This window comes from Schistocerca piceifrons, chromosome 5 (assembly GCF_021461385.2).
Source record: "Schistocerca piceifrons isolate TAMUIC-IGC-003096 chromosome 5, iqSchPice1.1, whole genome shotgun sequence".
NCBI lineage: Eukaryota > Metazoa > Arthropoda > Insecta > Orthoptera > Acrididae > Schistocerca > Schistocerca piceifrons.
The window spans coordinates 71,649,142-71,666,801 of NC_060142.1; the positions used below are offsets into that span (position 1 = coordinate 71,649,142).

Sequence of the window (17,660 nt, forward strand, 5' to 3'; positions counted from 1 at the left end):
GGTCTTCGCAGGTCGCTGGAGGGAGCTGCACACATAAGATACCTAATTCCCATAAATTCCAGGGGGAGGGGGGTGGGGGGTTGGGGACGATGAACTATGACACCACATTCAATCATACCCCTAAATGTGTTCGATCGGATCCAAAACTGGAAAGTTTGGGGCCAGCATGTAAATTGGAGCTCGTCACTGTGTTCCTCGGACTATTCCATCACACTCCTGGCCTTTTAACATGGGACATTATCTTGCTGAAAAACGCCACTGCCGTGGCGAAACGTGATCTCCACGAAGGGGTGTACGTGGTGTGTAGGTTACCCCTTAGCCCTTATGGTGAAATGCACGAGCTCCATTGTACCAATGGATACCCACGTGAATGTCCCTCAGAGTATAATGGAACTGCCGCCAGCTTTTACAGGTATCAAGGAACTGTTCTCCTGGAAGACGACAGATTCGCACTCTCCCATCCGCAAGATGAAGAAGGTAGCGGGGTTCGTGAGACCATGCAATGCTCTGCCATTGCGCCAACGTCCAGTGCCGATGGTCACGTGTCCATTTCAGTCGTAGACAATGCCATGATGATAACATTGGGACATGCACGGGTCGTCGGTTGCGGAGGCCCATCGTTAGGGGTGTTCGGTGCAGTGTGTTTTCAGCCACACTTGTACTCTGCCAAACATTAAGGTCCGATATTAGTTCCGCCACAGTTCATCGCCTCTCCTGTCGTACCAGTCCGACATCGATAATGATGGGTGGCAGCCCAATCCCACGACGTCTGGACAGGTTTCACCTTGTTTTCGGCACGTGTTGAAAACACTCACCACGGCATTCCTCGAATATCCGAAAAGTCTGCCGGCCGCGGTGGCCGTGCGGTTCTAGGCGCTTCAGTCCGGAACCGCGAGGCTGCTACGGTCGCAGGTTCGAATACTGCCTCGGGCATGGGTGTGTGTGATGTCCTTAGGTTAGTTAGGTTTAAGTAGTTCTAAGTTCTAGGGGACTTATGACCTAAGATGTTGAGTCCCATAGTGCTCAGAGCCATTTGAACCATTTGAACCGAAAAGTCTTGCAGTTTCCTAAATGCTCTTGCCGAGCCTTTGGGCCATCGCAATCTGTCCTCAGTCAAACAAAGACAGATCACGCGCCATCTCCATTCTACACGCGGGCAGCACGCCCACTGATACTCCATGCACTGTGCGTGTGTCTGACTAGCAGACATTCCCCACCAGGTGACGCTGCTATCGCCTGGGCGGATTTATGTCGATAATAGGTCGAGAGGCATAATGTTCCTGCTGTTTAGTGTGTTAGAATAATCACTGTTCCTGATCTTCATCAATTATTTCTAGCCGCGCGGGATTAGCCGAGCGGTCCAGGCCCTGCAGTCATGGACTGTGCGGCTGATCCCAGCAGAGCTTCGCGTCCTCCCTCGGGCATGGGTGTGTGTGTTTGTCCTTAGGATAATTTAGGTTAAGTAGTGTGTAAGCTTAGGGACTGATGACCTTAGCAGTTAAGTCCCATAAGATTTCACACACATTTGAACACCTGAACAAACATTTCTAAATAGTTGCGACACAAGGGAAAAATTCCCTTTCTTAACGACCATAACAGGACAGTCACTGTAAAGGAAAATGGGGACCTATTTGCAGACAAAGAAAATAAAACCCTAAAGGAAGTTTACAATTCGTCATTATGCTACAAAGTTACGTTTAGCATTTACGAAACAAAGTATCTTTAATTTCAGTTTGATGAGTGAAAATGACATTGATAAACTATATCAAGCCACTGTATATTATGTAAAGAACACAAAATTTATACCAATGAATGCTGATTTGTTTAGTGGGCTCATGAAACTGTGTAAAGATATTTGCAAAAACTGTCATCACATTTAAGTCCCCTTAGAGTTCCATTACTGTGTAACGTCCAATGTCTTCAAGTTAAATGCTGTATGTCCAGAACTCATTTCTTACCAGTAGACTTCCTTTCTGTGCAACAAATGCACAAAACAAAAAAAAAAACCACAGTTTTCAAACTAAAGAACAACCCCATCGGCAATTAACGAAAATCAGTAAATCGCTGTGAAGATGTGTTAATATATTTTCATTATACCAAATTAGAATATCAGTCAGTTACGCACATACAAAGCAACATAAATGGCTCCGTCACTGACCATGGATCTAGACATTCATTTCAGAGCAAGAATAAATATAAGACTCGAAACAGCACTTTCTACTGAGGAAGAACTAGTACAATATACTGCCTAATGGTATTTAAGAGATTATTAAAGAAAACCTCTTACGAAGTGCATTCCTTAAAGTGAAATATTACTCACATAACGCAGATAAAGCTTTGATTAAAAGAATGTAACACAAATCAATAAAAGTGAAACACCTTTATTTTCTTGCTGGTTTCAAGTCTGCCTATTATGCAAACTACTATTCTTTATTACAATTCGAACATGTTTTGGTTCCTTCGTGCCATCTTCAGTAAATTCTGCTACTTTACCTACAAATGTAATTTTGTTGTGCAAAAAATACTTCGCGACTGTATTTTGCGAATACATACAGTTAATTTAGAAACATCCGTCCTAATTTGTATTCTCAACTGTTGTGGAATAACACACACAATAACAATACATGTTTTTGCAGAGATTTACTCGCAAGCTACAACTTTTTTCTTTATAAAACGCAGCTTTTATGTTGCTTCGGCGTGTCCAGTCCCAACTGATGTTTAGTTGTTCTCGGTGCAGTTTGGTGCAACATTTGAAGTTCCTTTACACACATGCAGAGGAAGAGAAACGTTAAACAAGTTTAAAATCAGTTCCCAAATTGGTATGAGAACAAATGTACGAAAATTAAGGTAACAACAACAACAGAGAGAAACGATTTTAGGTCTAACTTCGTTAGAATAATTATTACTAAAACACTTTACATTTTACAGAACTGCATAAAAGCACCCTCTGACGATGACACAAAGGTGCTGAAAAATGTTTGGCCATGTTTTCATAACAGAGGGACTCGAGGTATTGCAACACAGTTACTGATAGAGCTTCGAAACCAAACGGTGAATATTTTAACTTCACTTCACAACACATTTTTGCACTAGAACGTTCTTTTTTCTGCAAAAGCTAACACCAAGTCTCCTCATTGGATATCAATAACATCTTATTGGCTTTCCCAGATATCTTCATATCAGTATCTTGCTAACTGCGCAATAGTGCATGATCAGTTTTTCAGGCAAGAAAATGGGAAGCTGTGATACACGAAACAGAAGCATAAGCATAATCGCCAAGGTAGTTATGTCAGTTGAGAGTGTGGGTACTAAAATTCAGTCTGTGGAGTTATCGGTATACTGTACATAAATGAATGAACGGTGTACTATTGGCTTCTTACATATGAAATAACTTCCGTGCAAGAATGTATAAACAAAATTGTATTTTACTCTAGCGATGGACCGAACGAGATTGCTGTGTTGTTAATCGACTAACCTTGAATTCGACGGTTTCCTTAAGTTCGATCAGGCAGATGCCGAAATATTTCCAACCATAAGGGCACAGCTGACTACACGTCTCAGCATTCTCAAACTTTTAAAGATGTAACAATCTGTACGTTCGAATTACGTTTTTTTCGTAAACTTTATTTTTTAAAATTTAAGTTCTTGCCGTGAATTGTTTACCTGTTATCTGGAAGCTCTAAATATGTCGTACATATTCAGTAATTATGGTGACGTACAACGACTTCTATTTGTATATAGCATAAGTTATGTTAAGAGCAACAATTTATAATATTAACGTAAAAATAAAACAGAAAATTGGAAATGAAAATCAATTAAAAAACATAAAATATCAGGAATTAACTCAAGTTCCAGCCTATACCACTATATATGTTACTGGAAGCCCCAGAACAACTGGAGGTTTGTCGACTAGCTACAAGTACACCTAGGTCTAGAACTAATGTGGCGACGCTATTCTACATTGCCCACACTAATATGTACGTGCCTCCGCAATCCTAGAATTTATGCATACTGTGCTGGTGGCCATACCATTCTTTCTTTCCTCCCTTTTTTAAAAATATTCCTTATTTATTTATGTATATCTGTATTTTAAAGATTCTCTTATTTAAATTTCTATGTGCCTATCATTATCTACAATGGAGGAAACGGTTCTTGTAATCTGTTTACGCGTCCATTTGATCTTATAGAGTGATAGTTAAGCAGTTGCCTTTTTTATATTCTATGTGCAATCATATTAACTGTGGTCCACAAGTTTTGGTCACTTACAATTGCTTGCATATCTCAATCAAACTGACTGCAGTCTATCCCTACCTGAAGAAGGGAGTATCTGAGAAAGGTATGATCAGCGGAACCTCCCTCTCCACATTCAAAAATTGGTGTGTTATCATATCCCACTCGATTCAAATTTTTGGGATATGGAGCGTGACCAGTAAATAGGTGCACCATACTTCGATTACAGGCCTCTTCCTGATGCTTGGGAATATATTGTAAACCTGCCCCACAGTGCTTCTAGTGTCCCAGTCAGACTGCCATTCATCGAACTTCCAGGCTCGTAAATGTCTTTCACCAGTAATACGAGTTTATATGATCTCGTACACAAGATCATATTGCCCAGCCCTAACCAATACAGCGCTGTTCTGTAACGTACCACGATTTCCACCTTCTCAAACTATTATAGAATGACATTTAGAACGAATTTTCATTCAGCAGCAGAGTGTGCGCTGATCGGAACTTTCTGGCAGATTGAAACTATGTGCCGGGCAGGTACTCAAACCTGGGAACCACAGTTCAGGTCCGACAAAAAAATGGTTCAAGTGTCTCTGAGCACTATGGGAATTAACATCTATGGTAACCAGTCCCCTAGAACTTAGAACTACTTAAACCTAACTAACCTAAGGACATCACACAACACCCAGTCATCATGAGGCAGAGAAAATCCCCGACCCCGCCGAGAATCGAACCCGGGAAATGGCGCGGGAAGCGAGAACGCTACCGCAGGACCACGAGCTGCGGACTCCGGTGCGACACATCCTTTTAATCTGCCAGAATGTTTCAATACCATAACATGTCCATTTCATGTGCATTTCTTGCTTTTATGTTTCGTTTTCTTCAAAGGCAAAGAGAAAATGCGAGGCGGTAGCCTAGCGTCATGAATTTTTGATTTTCAAATGTTAAAAGAACAGAAGATGCTTCTCCTGTTCCCCAGTAAGAGGAAAGACTCGTCCTCTCTTAATTAAAGAAGGAAGATGCATGTTATTTTAGAGCGTAATCGGTTGTAGCCATTTTGGTTGTGAGAATAAGTAAAAAGTCTGCGTTTTTGATGTGCATCGAAGGAAGAATATGGTATAATTTTGCCAGTGAATAGTTTTGTGTGTCATTATTCCAAGTAGTATTGCAATATATAGAAAACCAAGAAGGACCCCAGTGTACTTCGGAGTTATCACGAGGATCCGATTACAACGATATAATGGACGAGGTCAAGATTTTGTATGTGGATATGGTGATCGTAAGTAGTATTATTAATTGGTAAGCATAAATCTACAACAAGAGAAATACTATTTCGTTTATGTGGAACTAATATGAAAAGATTTTTTTAGCCACTTACAGGCAGAGGCTCAGCTTATTCTGCTTGTCCGACACGCCGGAAAATTTCATAAGAGACAGTAATCAAAATTCCAGTTTCATATCAGATCTTCACTATTTACTTATCTGCCATTAATTAATTTAATTATTTCCATATATCTAAATTATGTTTTTATTATATTATATAACCTTGTAAAAGTGAACCACATATGAACAAAATTACTCCTACTAGTACTAATTGTACTACTACTACTACTACTACTACTGCTACTACTGATAGACGAGAGGGAGGTCATTATAGGTGAAGCAAACTGATTAGTATCAGGAATTGATCAGATATAATCCCTATCCTTTATGATTTAAACTGATTATTTATATTAAACGATTTAGGAAAACTGCAGATAACCGTAGTCCGGTAGCAACATGTAGCATTGGACTGCACTGGGAAAGCACTAGTTACAACCAGTCTCTACTTACAAATTTAACAAAGAGATGATAGACGGTGTTGAGAAAGCGCTCATAGAAACCCATGTTGGCGGTCTCGTATGGGAGGAAGTAAGTGCCGATGTAGGCGGGGTTGTGAGGGTTGGCGACCCTGTCGCTGCACCAAGGCGTCATCATGTTGGTCGAAACGGCAACCAGCGGCACTCCACCGAGCAGGTGTGCGAAAGGGTCGAAGCAGTCGATCGTTAAAGTGTGCACGATCACCAAGTCGAACTGCTTCTCGCCGCTCCTGTGCAACATCAGCTTCGTCAATCAGTTGCCCCTGAACAGTGGCTGCACTGCAATTATATTACTCTCATACAAGCATTAACAGACAACTAAAGGTTAAGTCAAAAATACAGAACCAGTTTCAAATGGCTACACCTCCTGAAAAGTAAACTGAATCAGAATCAGTTACACATCCTATGAAAGTGTATCTCTAAAGCAGGGTTTGCTCAACAGAAGATGTGTTTGCTTCAGCTGCACTCGTGCCCAGGACGAAAAAAAGAAAGATAAGGTTGTGTCGGGACATAGCTAGAACAGTACAATCGCTGTGTTAGCCAGATAAATAGAAAGTTCACAAACTGGTCATATGCCTACTAATTTGCTCGTTACGCAGGTAATATGCACTACGTTTACCACTTACACACTTTCCAAACAATTAGATTAGTCTTGTATTTCTGAAATAAACAGTGCCAGTCGCTATTGTGAATCAAAGCATGCGGAAACACACATGGACGCTGTATCGATTTCATAAACACGGTAGAGAAGGAACGTTACGACAGCGGTAACGTGGGCTCGAACCAAAGAACAGAGCACAGTCAGAATCGTCCCGCACACATAAAGAATTTATGACGTTACACACAATTAGAATTACAAAATGGAGCTCCTTGTCCACAAAATGAGGTGAGGGTTGTGTTCGGGCACCAGCATAACGTACGCTGATGAGCTACAACATTATGACAACCTGCTTGATAACGTGTTTGTGCGTCTGATTCTGCGTATCAGTTATCTGAAAATTTCTTGGCAGGTTCGTGGAGGTATGGGGCGTTGGATATCTATGGACAGGTCACGAAAGTCGCGTAAATAAGGGGCCGCTGACTTGTACGCGGCTGTGGCGCCCAATAGCGACCCAACTAGGTTCCAAAGTATTCACACCGTGCGAATTTGGTCGCCGAGACATCGACGTGAATTCAGCATAATGCTCCTCGAACCACTGTAGCAGAGTTCTGGCTCCGAGACACGGACAGTTATGCTACGGAATGATGAAGCGCCGTCGGGGAAGACATCAAGCGTGACAGGATGCATCCTCGGCTACTACCACGGGTCCCACGCAAGCGCAGGAGAATGTTTCCCATAGCATAAGACTGCTGCCACCAACCAACGTCCGTTACGCGCTCCACCTTTCGAGCCGTCATTCACCTCGATGAATGCGTTCTGGAGACGACTAGCTACCTCGTGTAGGAAAAATGTGGTTGACCCGAAGACCCGACACGTTTCGTTTGATCGACGGTTGAATCCCGATGGTCCCGTACCCACTGAAATCGTAACTGACGATGTCGTTGCGTCAACATGTGAACATGTAGGGGTGGCCTAATGCGGAGCTCCATGTTCAACAATGTACGAGAAACACTGTGCTCGGAAATACTTGTGTAAGCACCAGCATTGTGCTCTTTCGGCAGAGATGCTACGTATCACCATCTCCTCCTTTACAAAGCAGCCATGCCTCCGAACCCCACGTTCTGTGAACAGTTTTGGACTTCTAACCACTTGGAACCTAGTTCTAGTTTAACTGTCCTCTTTCCGTACATACGTACGACAGTAGCACACGGACATCCGACCAGCTTCGCCGTTTTGTAGATACTCGTTCACAGGCTGTGAGTAATAATAATCTGTCAAAGTACCTTACCTCAGAGGAATTCGCCATTTACATCTCATACCTTCGCTAAGGTGACCCCCGCCCCTGTCTTTTCCGCTTACATTCTTTCGTTACAGTGTCACGTGCCGGCAACCCTACCAGTTGGCATTCAGCGTCGCTGTTGGGCAATGGTCATAATGCTTTGGCTGATCATTGTGGCAATCACTGACGAGATACGAACAGTCAATCCAATTCATGTTTGTTGCTCATACAAAAAACAGAAGCTGCACAAGTCCCATCTGAGACTAACTTATAGTTTACTAGAAAAATGAAGGGATAGACTCTGCACATGTAGTGTTTAACTGTACGTCCTTCACCAAAGTATCGTATGAGAGTCTTCTTTGGTCTTTTATGAAGCGAATATGGGGGTTCAATTTACCAGATTGCGACGCAAAATAGTTGTTTTGCATAAAATCTGATAAGTTTCATATCGGTGATTTGATAAATGGATGGTTGCCCTAAATGTTGCCTAATGTGAGTCTTGAGAAAATAGCGGGACTCGTTTATTATAACCTGGATGCATTTTGTTTTTTTATAATCTACAGTCGTTTCAGATGAGTATCTCTTTCCAACTGTGCAAAGCAGACAAAATGGCTGGAAGTATGATGGCACATCAAATTGTCAGTTTCACATTGCCTGATAGTACATCACTCTTGAAGAGTGGGTACAACTGACACAACAGGCCACAACCTTTGTGCTGATTATGGGCGACGCCACAGTCTAGTGAGTCACACCAACTGACGTCCGTACTACCAATTCTCAGCTTGTGGTTGGTGAACTTGAGCCTGGAAGTGAACACAGTTGCTTTGCTCTAGTTATGGCTGATTTACTCCTTCCAGATAGTGCATCATTGTCTGATTTAAACAGCGTATCCGATCGCTGGGATGGGTGCACCTTTGCTGTCTCTGATAGAATTACAATGTCATCGGCGAACCTCAAAGTTTTTATTTCTTCTCCATGGATTTTAATACCTACTCCGAATTTTTCTTTTGTTTCCTTTACTGCTTGCTCAATATACAGATTAAATAACATCGGGGAGAGGCTACAACCCTGTCTCACTCCCTTCTCAACCGCTGCTTCCCTTTCATGCCCCTCCACTCTTATAACTGCCATCTGGTTTCTGTACAAATTGTAAATAGGCTTTCGCTCCCTGTATTTTACCCCTGCCACCTTTAGAATCCAGTCAACATTGTCAAAAGCTTTCTCTAAGTCTACAAATGCTAGAAACGTAGCTTTGCCTTCCCTTAATCTTTCTTCTAAGATAAGTCGTAAGGTCAGTATTGCCTCACATGTTCCAATATTTCTACGGAATCCAAACTGATCTTCCCCGAGGTCGGCCTCTACCAGTTTTTCCATTCGTCTGTAAAGAATTCGCGTTAGTATTTTGCAGCTGTGACTTATGTAACTCATAGGTCGCTAATTTTCATATCTGTCAACACCTGCTTTCTTTGGGATTGGAATTATTATATTCTTCTTGAAGTCTGAGGGTATTTCGCCTGTCTCGTACATCTTGCTCACCAGATGGTAGAGTTCTGTCAGGACTGGCTCTCCCAAGGCCATCAGTAGTTCTAATGGAATGTTGTCTACTCCCGAAGCGTTGCTTCGACTCAGGTCTTTCAGTGCTCTGTCAAACTCTTCACGCAGTATAGTATCTCCCATTTCATCTTCATCTACATACTCTTCTATTTCCATAATATTGTCCTCAAGTACATCACCCTTGTATAGACCCTCTATATACTCCTTCCACCTTTCTGCATTCCCTTCTTTGCTTAGAACTGGGTTTCCATCTGAGCTCTTGATATTCATACAAGTGGCTCTCTTTTCTCCAAAGGTCTCTTTAATTTTCCTGTAGGCAGTATCTGTCTTACCCCTAGTGGGATAAGCCTCTACATCCTTACATTTGTCCTCTAGCCATCCCTGCTTAGCCATTTGGCACTCCCTGTCGATCTTATTTTTGAGACTTCTGTATTTCTTTTTGCCTGCTTCATTTACTGCATTTCTATATTTTCTCCTTTCGTCAATTAAGTTCAATATTTCTTCTGTCACCCAAGGAGTTCTACTAGCCCTCGTCTTTTAACCTACTTGATCCTCTGCTGCCTTCACTACTTCATCCCTCAGAGCTACCCATTCTTCTTCTACTGTAGTTCTTTCCGCCATTCCTGTCCATTGTTCCCTTATGCTCTCCCTGAAACTCTGTACAACCTCTGGTTCTTTCAGTTTATCCAGGCCCCATCTTCTTAAATTCCCGCCTTTTGGCAGTTTCTTCAGTTTTAATCTACAGTTCATAAGCAATAAATTGTGGTCAGAGTCCACATCTGCCCCTGGAAATGCCTTACAATTTAAAACCTGGTTCCTAAATCTCTGTCTTACCATTATGTAATCTATCTGATACCTTCTAGTATCTCCAGCGTTCTTCCATGTATACAACCTTCTTTCATGAGTCTTGAACCAAATGTTAGCTATGATTAAGTTATGCTCTGTGCAAAACTCTACCAGGCGGCTTCCTCTTTCATTTCTTTCCCCCAATCCATATTCACCTACTATGTTTCCTTCTCTCCCTTTCCCTACTCTCGAATTCCAGTCACCCATGACTATTAAATTCTCAATTCCCTTCACCAAATGAGTAATTTCTTTTATCTCATCATACATTTCTTCAATTTCTTTATCATCTGCAGAGGTAGTTGGCATATAAACTTGTACTACTGTAGTAGGCATGGGCTTCGTGTCTATCTTGGCCACAGTAATGCGTTCACTATCCTGTTTGTAGTAGCTTACCCGCACTCCTATATTTTTATTCATTATTAAACCTACTCCTGCATTACCCCTATTTGATTGTGTGTTTATAACACTGTATTCACTTGACCAAAAGTCTTGTTCCTCCTGCCACCGAGGTTCTCTAACTCCCACTATATTTAACTTTAACCTATCCATTTCCCTTTTTAAATTTTCTAATCTACCTGCCCAGTTAAGGGATCTGACATTCCACGCTCCGATCCGTAGAACGCCAGTTTTCTTTTTCCTGATAACGACGTCCTCTTGAGTAGTCCCCGCCCGGAGATCCGAATGGGGGACTATTTTACCTCTAAAATATTTTACCCAAGAGGACGCCATTATCATTTATCCATACAGTAGAGCTGCATGCCCTCGGGAAAAATTACGGCCGTAGTTTCCCCTTGCTTTCAGCCGTTCGCAGTACCTGCACAGCAAGGCCGTTTTGGTTAATGTTGCAAGGCCAGGTCAATCAATCATCCAGACTGTTGCCCCTGCAACTACTGAAAAGGCTGCTGCCCCTCTTCAGGAACCACTCGTTTATCTGGTCTCTCAACAGATACCCCTCCGTTGTGGTTGCACCTACGGTAAGGCCATCTGTATCGCTGAGGCACGCAAGCCTCCCCACCAACGGCAAGGTCCATGGTTCACGGGGAAGAGACAATACTAGTTTTATGACAAATCCCATAAGAGAGAAAAAAACAGAAGAGATAAAAAATGATGTTTTAGAAGGAATTATTGAGTAATTCTCTGAAAATATACTCTCACTAAATTTTGAACACTCTCTATTTTCAGTTCTGTTCAACAAATGGAGTCATACCAACAACTGATGTACCACATGGGCAGTAGTCAGTAAGCAGGGTAGAATATTCTTAACTTTTGAGTGTATATGTTGATGAAAACTTTAACTGGAGGAAGTACATTACTGAGCTTCTGAACAGTTAAGTTCAGCTACTTCTTCATGAACCTGCTAATCTTGAAAACAAATGTCTCAACCTCCTGACATATTTTGAATGTTTCCATGCATCGTTATGAGTAATTTGCACTGTAACACAACTCTTAGAACGAAAGTACCGATTATACAAAAGCGAGCAATTAGAATAATATGTTGTGTTCACCCACGGACATTATGCAGGGGGGCTAGGCGTTTTTACTACACTGTCTAGATACATATTTTCGCTAGTGAAATTCGTCTTAAATAATACAATTTGAGAAGAATGATGAATTTTTTATCATTTACCCAATTTTACGTTATGTTTGACAGATAGGGAAGCAATATTTAAATCTAATTTAAATCATTCCTCTTGGGCAACTCCTTATACTCCACTGACGAATTTCTGCTTAAAAACTGGTAGCCAGATTAAAAAAATAAAAAAAATTAAAAGAATCTTTCTTAAATTGTAATTGCATTAGCAGGAATAACATCAAAATGTGATAATTAATGTTAATAGTAGTCATGTATATATATCCTGTAAGCCGACTCTATCCACAGCATTTCGATAGGGGAATCGTTCAAATGACCTATTGAACGTGTAACTCACTAACTGACTTACTAATTAATCTGAGAGAGTCTGAAGTGGCCTCATCGTGAATCTCCATTTGAGCCGCTGTTGGAAACATGCGATATCCAGGGAGATGCATACTCCTTGTCGAGGTTTTAGTCGATCACGCATTATCCCCGACCAACACAATGGAGTATCGCTGTATTGTGTACCAAGCATGTTGTAATTCCTTCACATCTTCGCCTGCCATATGAGAACATGTAATGGCCTCCCCGCCGCGCGGGGTAGCCGCGCGGTCTCAGGCGCCTTGTCACGGTCCTCGCGGCTTCCCCTGTCGGAAGTTCGGGCATGGGTGTGTGTGTTGTCCATAGCGTAAGTTAGTTTAAGTTAGATTAATAAGTGTGTAAGCTTAGGGACCGATGACCTAAGGAGTTTGGTCCCATAAAATCTTACCAGAAATTTACAAATGGTCTCCCCTTAACATACTCTGCAATCTCGCCTAATTGGATGGAGATCAGCAGCAGCCAGGCTACGGACTTACGGTCCTATGCATAGGCCACGGTTAACACCGCATCAAAAGCGGCTGCATTTGGAATGCTGCCATGACTGAGAAGTATGCAATGGTGAAGAATGGTGTCACACTATGTTGGGTGACGAATCGCAGTTCTGCACTACCCAAGATGAATATCGTCGGCGAGTGTGGCGGCTACAGAGAGACAGAGCAGACACCACTTGGAGAGTCGTCCAGTGTGATGCCAGATCCCTGCTAGTAGTGACTGAGGGGACTATGGAACGTCACGGATATGCTGTGCCCTAATGTGTTACCTTCTGTGTGACACTGTAGTGATGCCCCTTTTCAACATAACGATGCTCACCCATAACTGGCATGTGTCTGTGAACTGTCTGCGTGGTATGTGAGACTATCTCAGACATGATGTCCCTCTCAGTACCAGTACGTAAATGCCAAAGGTAATTTAGAACAGTGTGTGCCAGTTTGTCTCACGAGCGGGGACAATGGACATATAACAAGATCCATAACTGAGTCAGTGCATGCATCCAGGTCAGAAGGTTTGCAGCGTCATACTGGTAGATTTGCTCGTACTGTCAAGTACGTGTGTATGTTGCTCGACTTTATAATGGCGGAAATAACATAGCATACCCTGTCAACTTGTGAGTTTCGTTTCGTTTCCTCCTTCCCTTCCTGGTGCTTCATTTTTTTGTCAAGTAGTTTATATTGTTTCATGGTTTCTTAAACCACTTTACGTGGATGTGATGCAGAATTGTTTAATAATACATCACTATGAATTGTCAGTTTCATCCTACCGATTTTTTTGCTCCACTCTTGTTTCAAGTGCAAAGAAGACTTTCAGAAAATTAGTAACTGGTTCTCTGCAAATGGAGTGTCACTAAATTTTGAGAAAACAAAGTATGTACAGTTGTCTACAGTAAGTGGCATAACAATATTGATAAATATAGACTTTGAACAGAAGTCTGTTGCAAAATTTCTGGGTGTGGATTGCTGAGAACTTGGACTGGAAGAAATACATGATGATTTCCTGGAACGTTTGAGTTCATCTACTTATGCCATTAGGGGAACTGCAAATTTTAGCGAAAAACAAGTTCGTAAAGTAGCCAACTATGCCAATTTTCATTCACTGCTTTCACATGGCATCATATTTTGGGGTACTTCGTCATTTAGAGAAATGTATTCATTGCAAAGAAGCATGTAAATAGACTAATAGCTGTAGCCCATACAAGATCACGTTGCAAGACATTTATTTAAGGAACTAGGGATATTACAGTACGGTACTTTCGCAATACATTCACTCACTTATAAAAATTGTTATTAATAACCCATCAAAGTCAAAAAATAATAGCACACTGTATAGCTACAATACTAGAAGAAAGGTTAATCCTCACTATGCTGTGTTAAGTCTGACTTTGGCACAGACAGGGGTGAATTTGGCTGCCACAAAAGCCTTGGTCATTTACCCAACAGCATTAAAAGTCTGACAGATATCCAACGAGCATTTAAAAACAAGTTATAAGACTTTTTATATGACAACTCCTTCAACTTAATAGATGAATTTTTAGATATGAAGTTGTAATTGTACAAAAACAAAAGTCGTGTAGAGCAGGGCTTCACAACATACGAGCTCGCGGAGCAAGCTGTGAGCAGCAAGGCGCAAGCATGGAGCAGCGCGAGCACGCTACCCCCACTACTGGACCAGAGCAGAGAGGGGGGGAGAGTCACGTGGGGCACGCAACAGTTGCTGCCAGTCAATGTAAATCTACGGCTACCTGCAGGGATATCACTCACGAATTATTACTGCGACAAATGAAACAAATAAAGGAGAATGTACATGTGCCACATAATTTTATTAGCTTAGTGTATGCCTCTACATTCGTATTAATTTGTGAACTGTTGCACAATAAAAGGTGTCACTGAAGTGTGGGATTCTCGGTTATCTTGTACTTCTTGCCCTTTACAATTCCATCTACGTTCAGAGTAATTGTTCTTGTGCATTGTAGGCGCAGTGTGCAGTTTAAATTTCGATCAGACAATGCGTTTCTTAGGCGCGTCTCGTTACATTTCATTGCAGAGAACAGTTGTTCACAAACATACATGGAACCGAACATTGATATAATTGTAGCCGCCAGTTTGTGCAAACGAGGAAATCTATCCTGAGGGAAGTGTCTGTAGAATTCCAAAATGTTTTTCTTGTTCTGAAATTTGTCTCTGTATTCTCTGTCACACTGCAGATCAATAATTTCTAGTTGCAGCTCAGGACGAATCTCTTCAATATTCGCCGAACATGGAGAGGAGAACAGTTAAAAATCACTGTCTAGTGCTGTCAGATCTTGAAAGCATTGATCAAATTCTTCCTTAAGGGCAACTAAACTATGTGAATAACGTTCACAGTCTTTGTGAACATCTTGCATGGATAATAATTTAGGAAAATGAGCTAGATTTCCTGTTTCCAGCTGACTCACCCAAAGTGTCAATTTCATTCTAAAAGCTCGTATTCGATCTATGAAATGAGTAATTAGCAGATCTTTACCTTGTAGTGAAATGTTCAAAGCATTCAGATCGCTAGTTAAATCTGTTAAGAACGCGAGATCACATTTCCATAAAGGCTCTTTCAATTCAGGAACACACATGTTATTTATTTCCATGAACATATTTATCTTATCTAATAGGCAAAAAAATCGATTTAATAATTCGCTATGACTAAGCCAGCGGACCTCGCTGAATTAAGGCAGGCTACCATACTGGCTTTCTACATCCTCAAGAAAGCTTTTAAATTGCCTGTGTTGTAGCCCCTGCTTCCTTATATAATTGGTTGTACGAACAACAACACTGATCACATTTTTTGAGCGATACTCTTTGCACATAAGTTTTCCTGGTGGATCACACAATGACCGTCCCTTATTTCATTCGGGACGGACAGTTTCTGCATTTTCTCCTTCAACAGCGCAACGAAACCTGATCTTTTCCCTGTCATCGCTGGTGCACCGTATGTAGACACTGAAACTAAAGAATTCCACGACAATCCTATATTTTCAACACTTTCTTCAACACTATTTAAAATACCACCTCCGGTTGTAGTGTTCTTCATGGCTACTACATCAAGGAGCTCCTCCCTCACCTCCCTCTCTATTAACACCTCTAATAAATATGGCAAGCTGCGCTGTTCCAGTGATATCAACACTTTCGTCCAGAGCTAGAGAATACGCCATAAAATCTTTACAGATATTTGCAAGCTGGCTCTGGACGTCGTCTGCCATGTCCTGTATGCGACACATAATGGTCATGTTAGATAATGGCACAATCCGAAACTGTTCAACTTGAGATGGACACAAATGTTCCGCTGCAACTACCAAACATTCTTTTATTAAATCGCCATCAGTGAAGGGGCGCAGGGCTTCTGCTAAAAGCAAAGCAATTTTGTAACTCACTCTGAGAGCTGCCTTGGTTGATTTTTCTTCGTCGTCCAAATCTTCTTCGGATAGCTTCCTTTTAGGTTTAATAACTTCCTTTGCACGATCTGGCCCATCACATTTTCCACTTCCGTGGTCTTTCGCGTGGTACGACATATAAAGTCGCTGCAAATTAAATTTCCTAAAAGAATTCAGCGTTTTGTGACATACTGTACATTTTGCAACACCATCTTTTTCTGTAAACCGATACAATTCCTCCCAATGGGGGTTGAACTGCGAAAGCATGGTTGGGGTTACACAACGGCGACTTGACATGATTCTTAACCAGCGAAGTGACTGTTATCTGAGCTGATCGTGGTATTTTAAACGTTACACAGTCGGCGCGAATTCAAAAGGCACGCTGCGGCCCTATTCAAGCGTGCGCGCGCATTTCCCCTCCCTCCACACCTTGCACCTGCTCGCGAGCATGTGCCTGAGCAGACGCGAGTACTCGCGCTCAAAACCGGCCAGTTGTTAAGCCCTGGTGTAGAGGAACCTTATGTTAAACTCACAGATTCCACATCAGTACGAAATGTCGTATTCATGATCTATGGAACGATTATTAATGTAATGTAACGTAACTATACAGTGAAGTGCCGAAGAAACTGGTATAGGCGTGCGTATTCAAATACAGAGATATGTAAACAGGCAGAATACGGCGCTGCAGTCGGCAAAGTCTATATAAGACAACAAAGTAGCGATGAAGTGAGGATTTTTCCGCAGGACCATTTCACGAGGGGACCGTGAATATCAGGAATCCGGTAAAACATCAAATCTCCGACATCGCTGGGGCCGGGAAAAGACATCGCAAGAACGGGACCAAAGACGACTGAAGGGAATCGTTGAACGTGACAGAAGCGCAAATCTTCCGCAAATTGCTGTAGATTTCAATGCTGGGCCATCAACAAGTGTCAGCGCGCGAACCATTCAATGAAACATCATCGATATGGGCTGTCGGAGCCGAAGGCCCACTCATGTACCCTTGATGATTGCACGGCACAAAGCTTTACGTCTCGCCTGGGCATGTCAACACCGACATTGGACTGTTGATGACAGAAACATGTTGCCTGGTCAGACGAGTCTCGTTTCGAATTGTATCGGGTAGATGGACGTGTACGAGTATGGAGACAACCTCATGAATCCGTGTATCCTGCATGTCAGCAGTGGACTGTTAAAGTTGGTGGAGGCTCTGTTATGGTGTGGGGTGTGTGCAGTTGGAGTAATACGGCACTAATTCTGACAGGTGAGACGTACATAAGCGTCCTGTCTGATCACCTGCATCTATTCATGTCGATTGTGCATTCCGACAGACAATTCCAACAGGACAATGCGACACCCCATACGCCCAGAATTGCTACAGAGTGGCTCCAAGAACACTCTTCTCAGTTTAAACACTTCCGCTGGCCACCAAACGCCCCAGACAT

The 17,660-nt window shown here is 42.0% G+C and overlaps 1 protein-coding gene across 1 annotated transcript in view; it reads right to left on the minus strand.

The window, feature by feature from the left end:
• The window catches only part of LOC124798712 (UDP-glucosyltransferase 2-like), a 115,678-nt gene that overhangs the window by 58,105 nt on the left and 39,913 nt on the right, over positions 1-17,660 (minus strand). Inside the window, exon 3 of the mRNA XM_047262229.1 lies at positions 6,061-6,316. Coding sequence (XP_047118185.1) covers positions 6,061-6,316 — 256 coding nt within the window. The remainder of the gene's footprint in view (positions 1-6,060; positions 6,317-17,660) is intronic.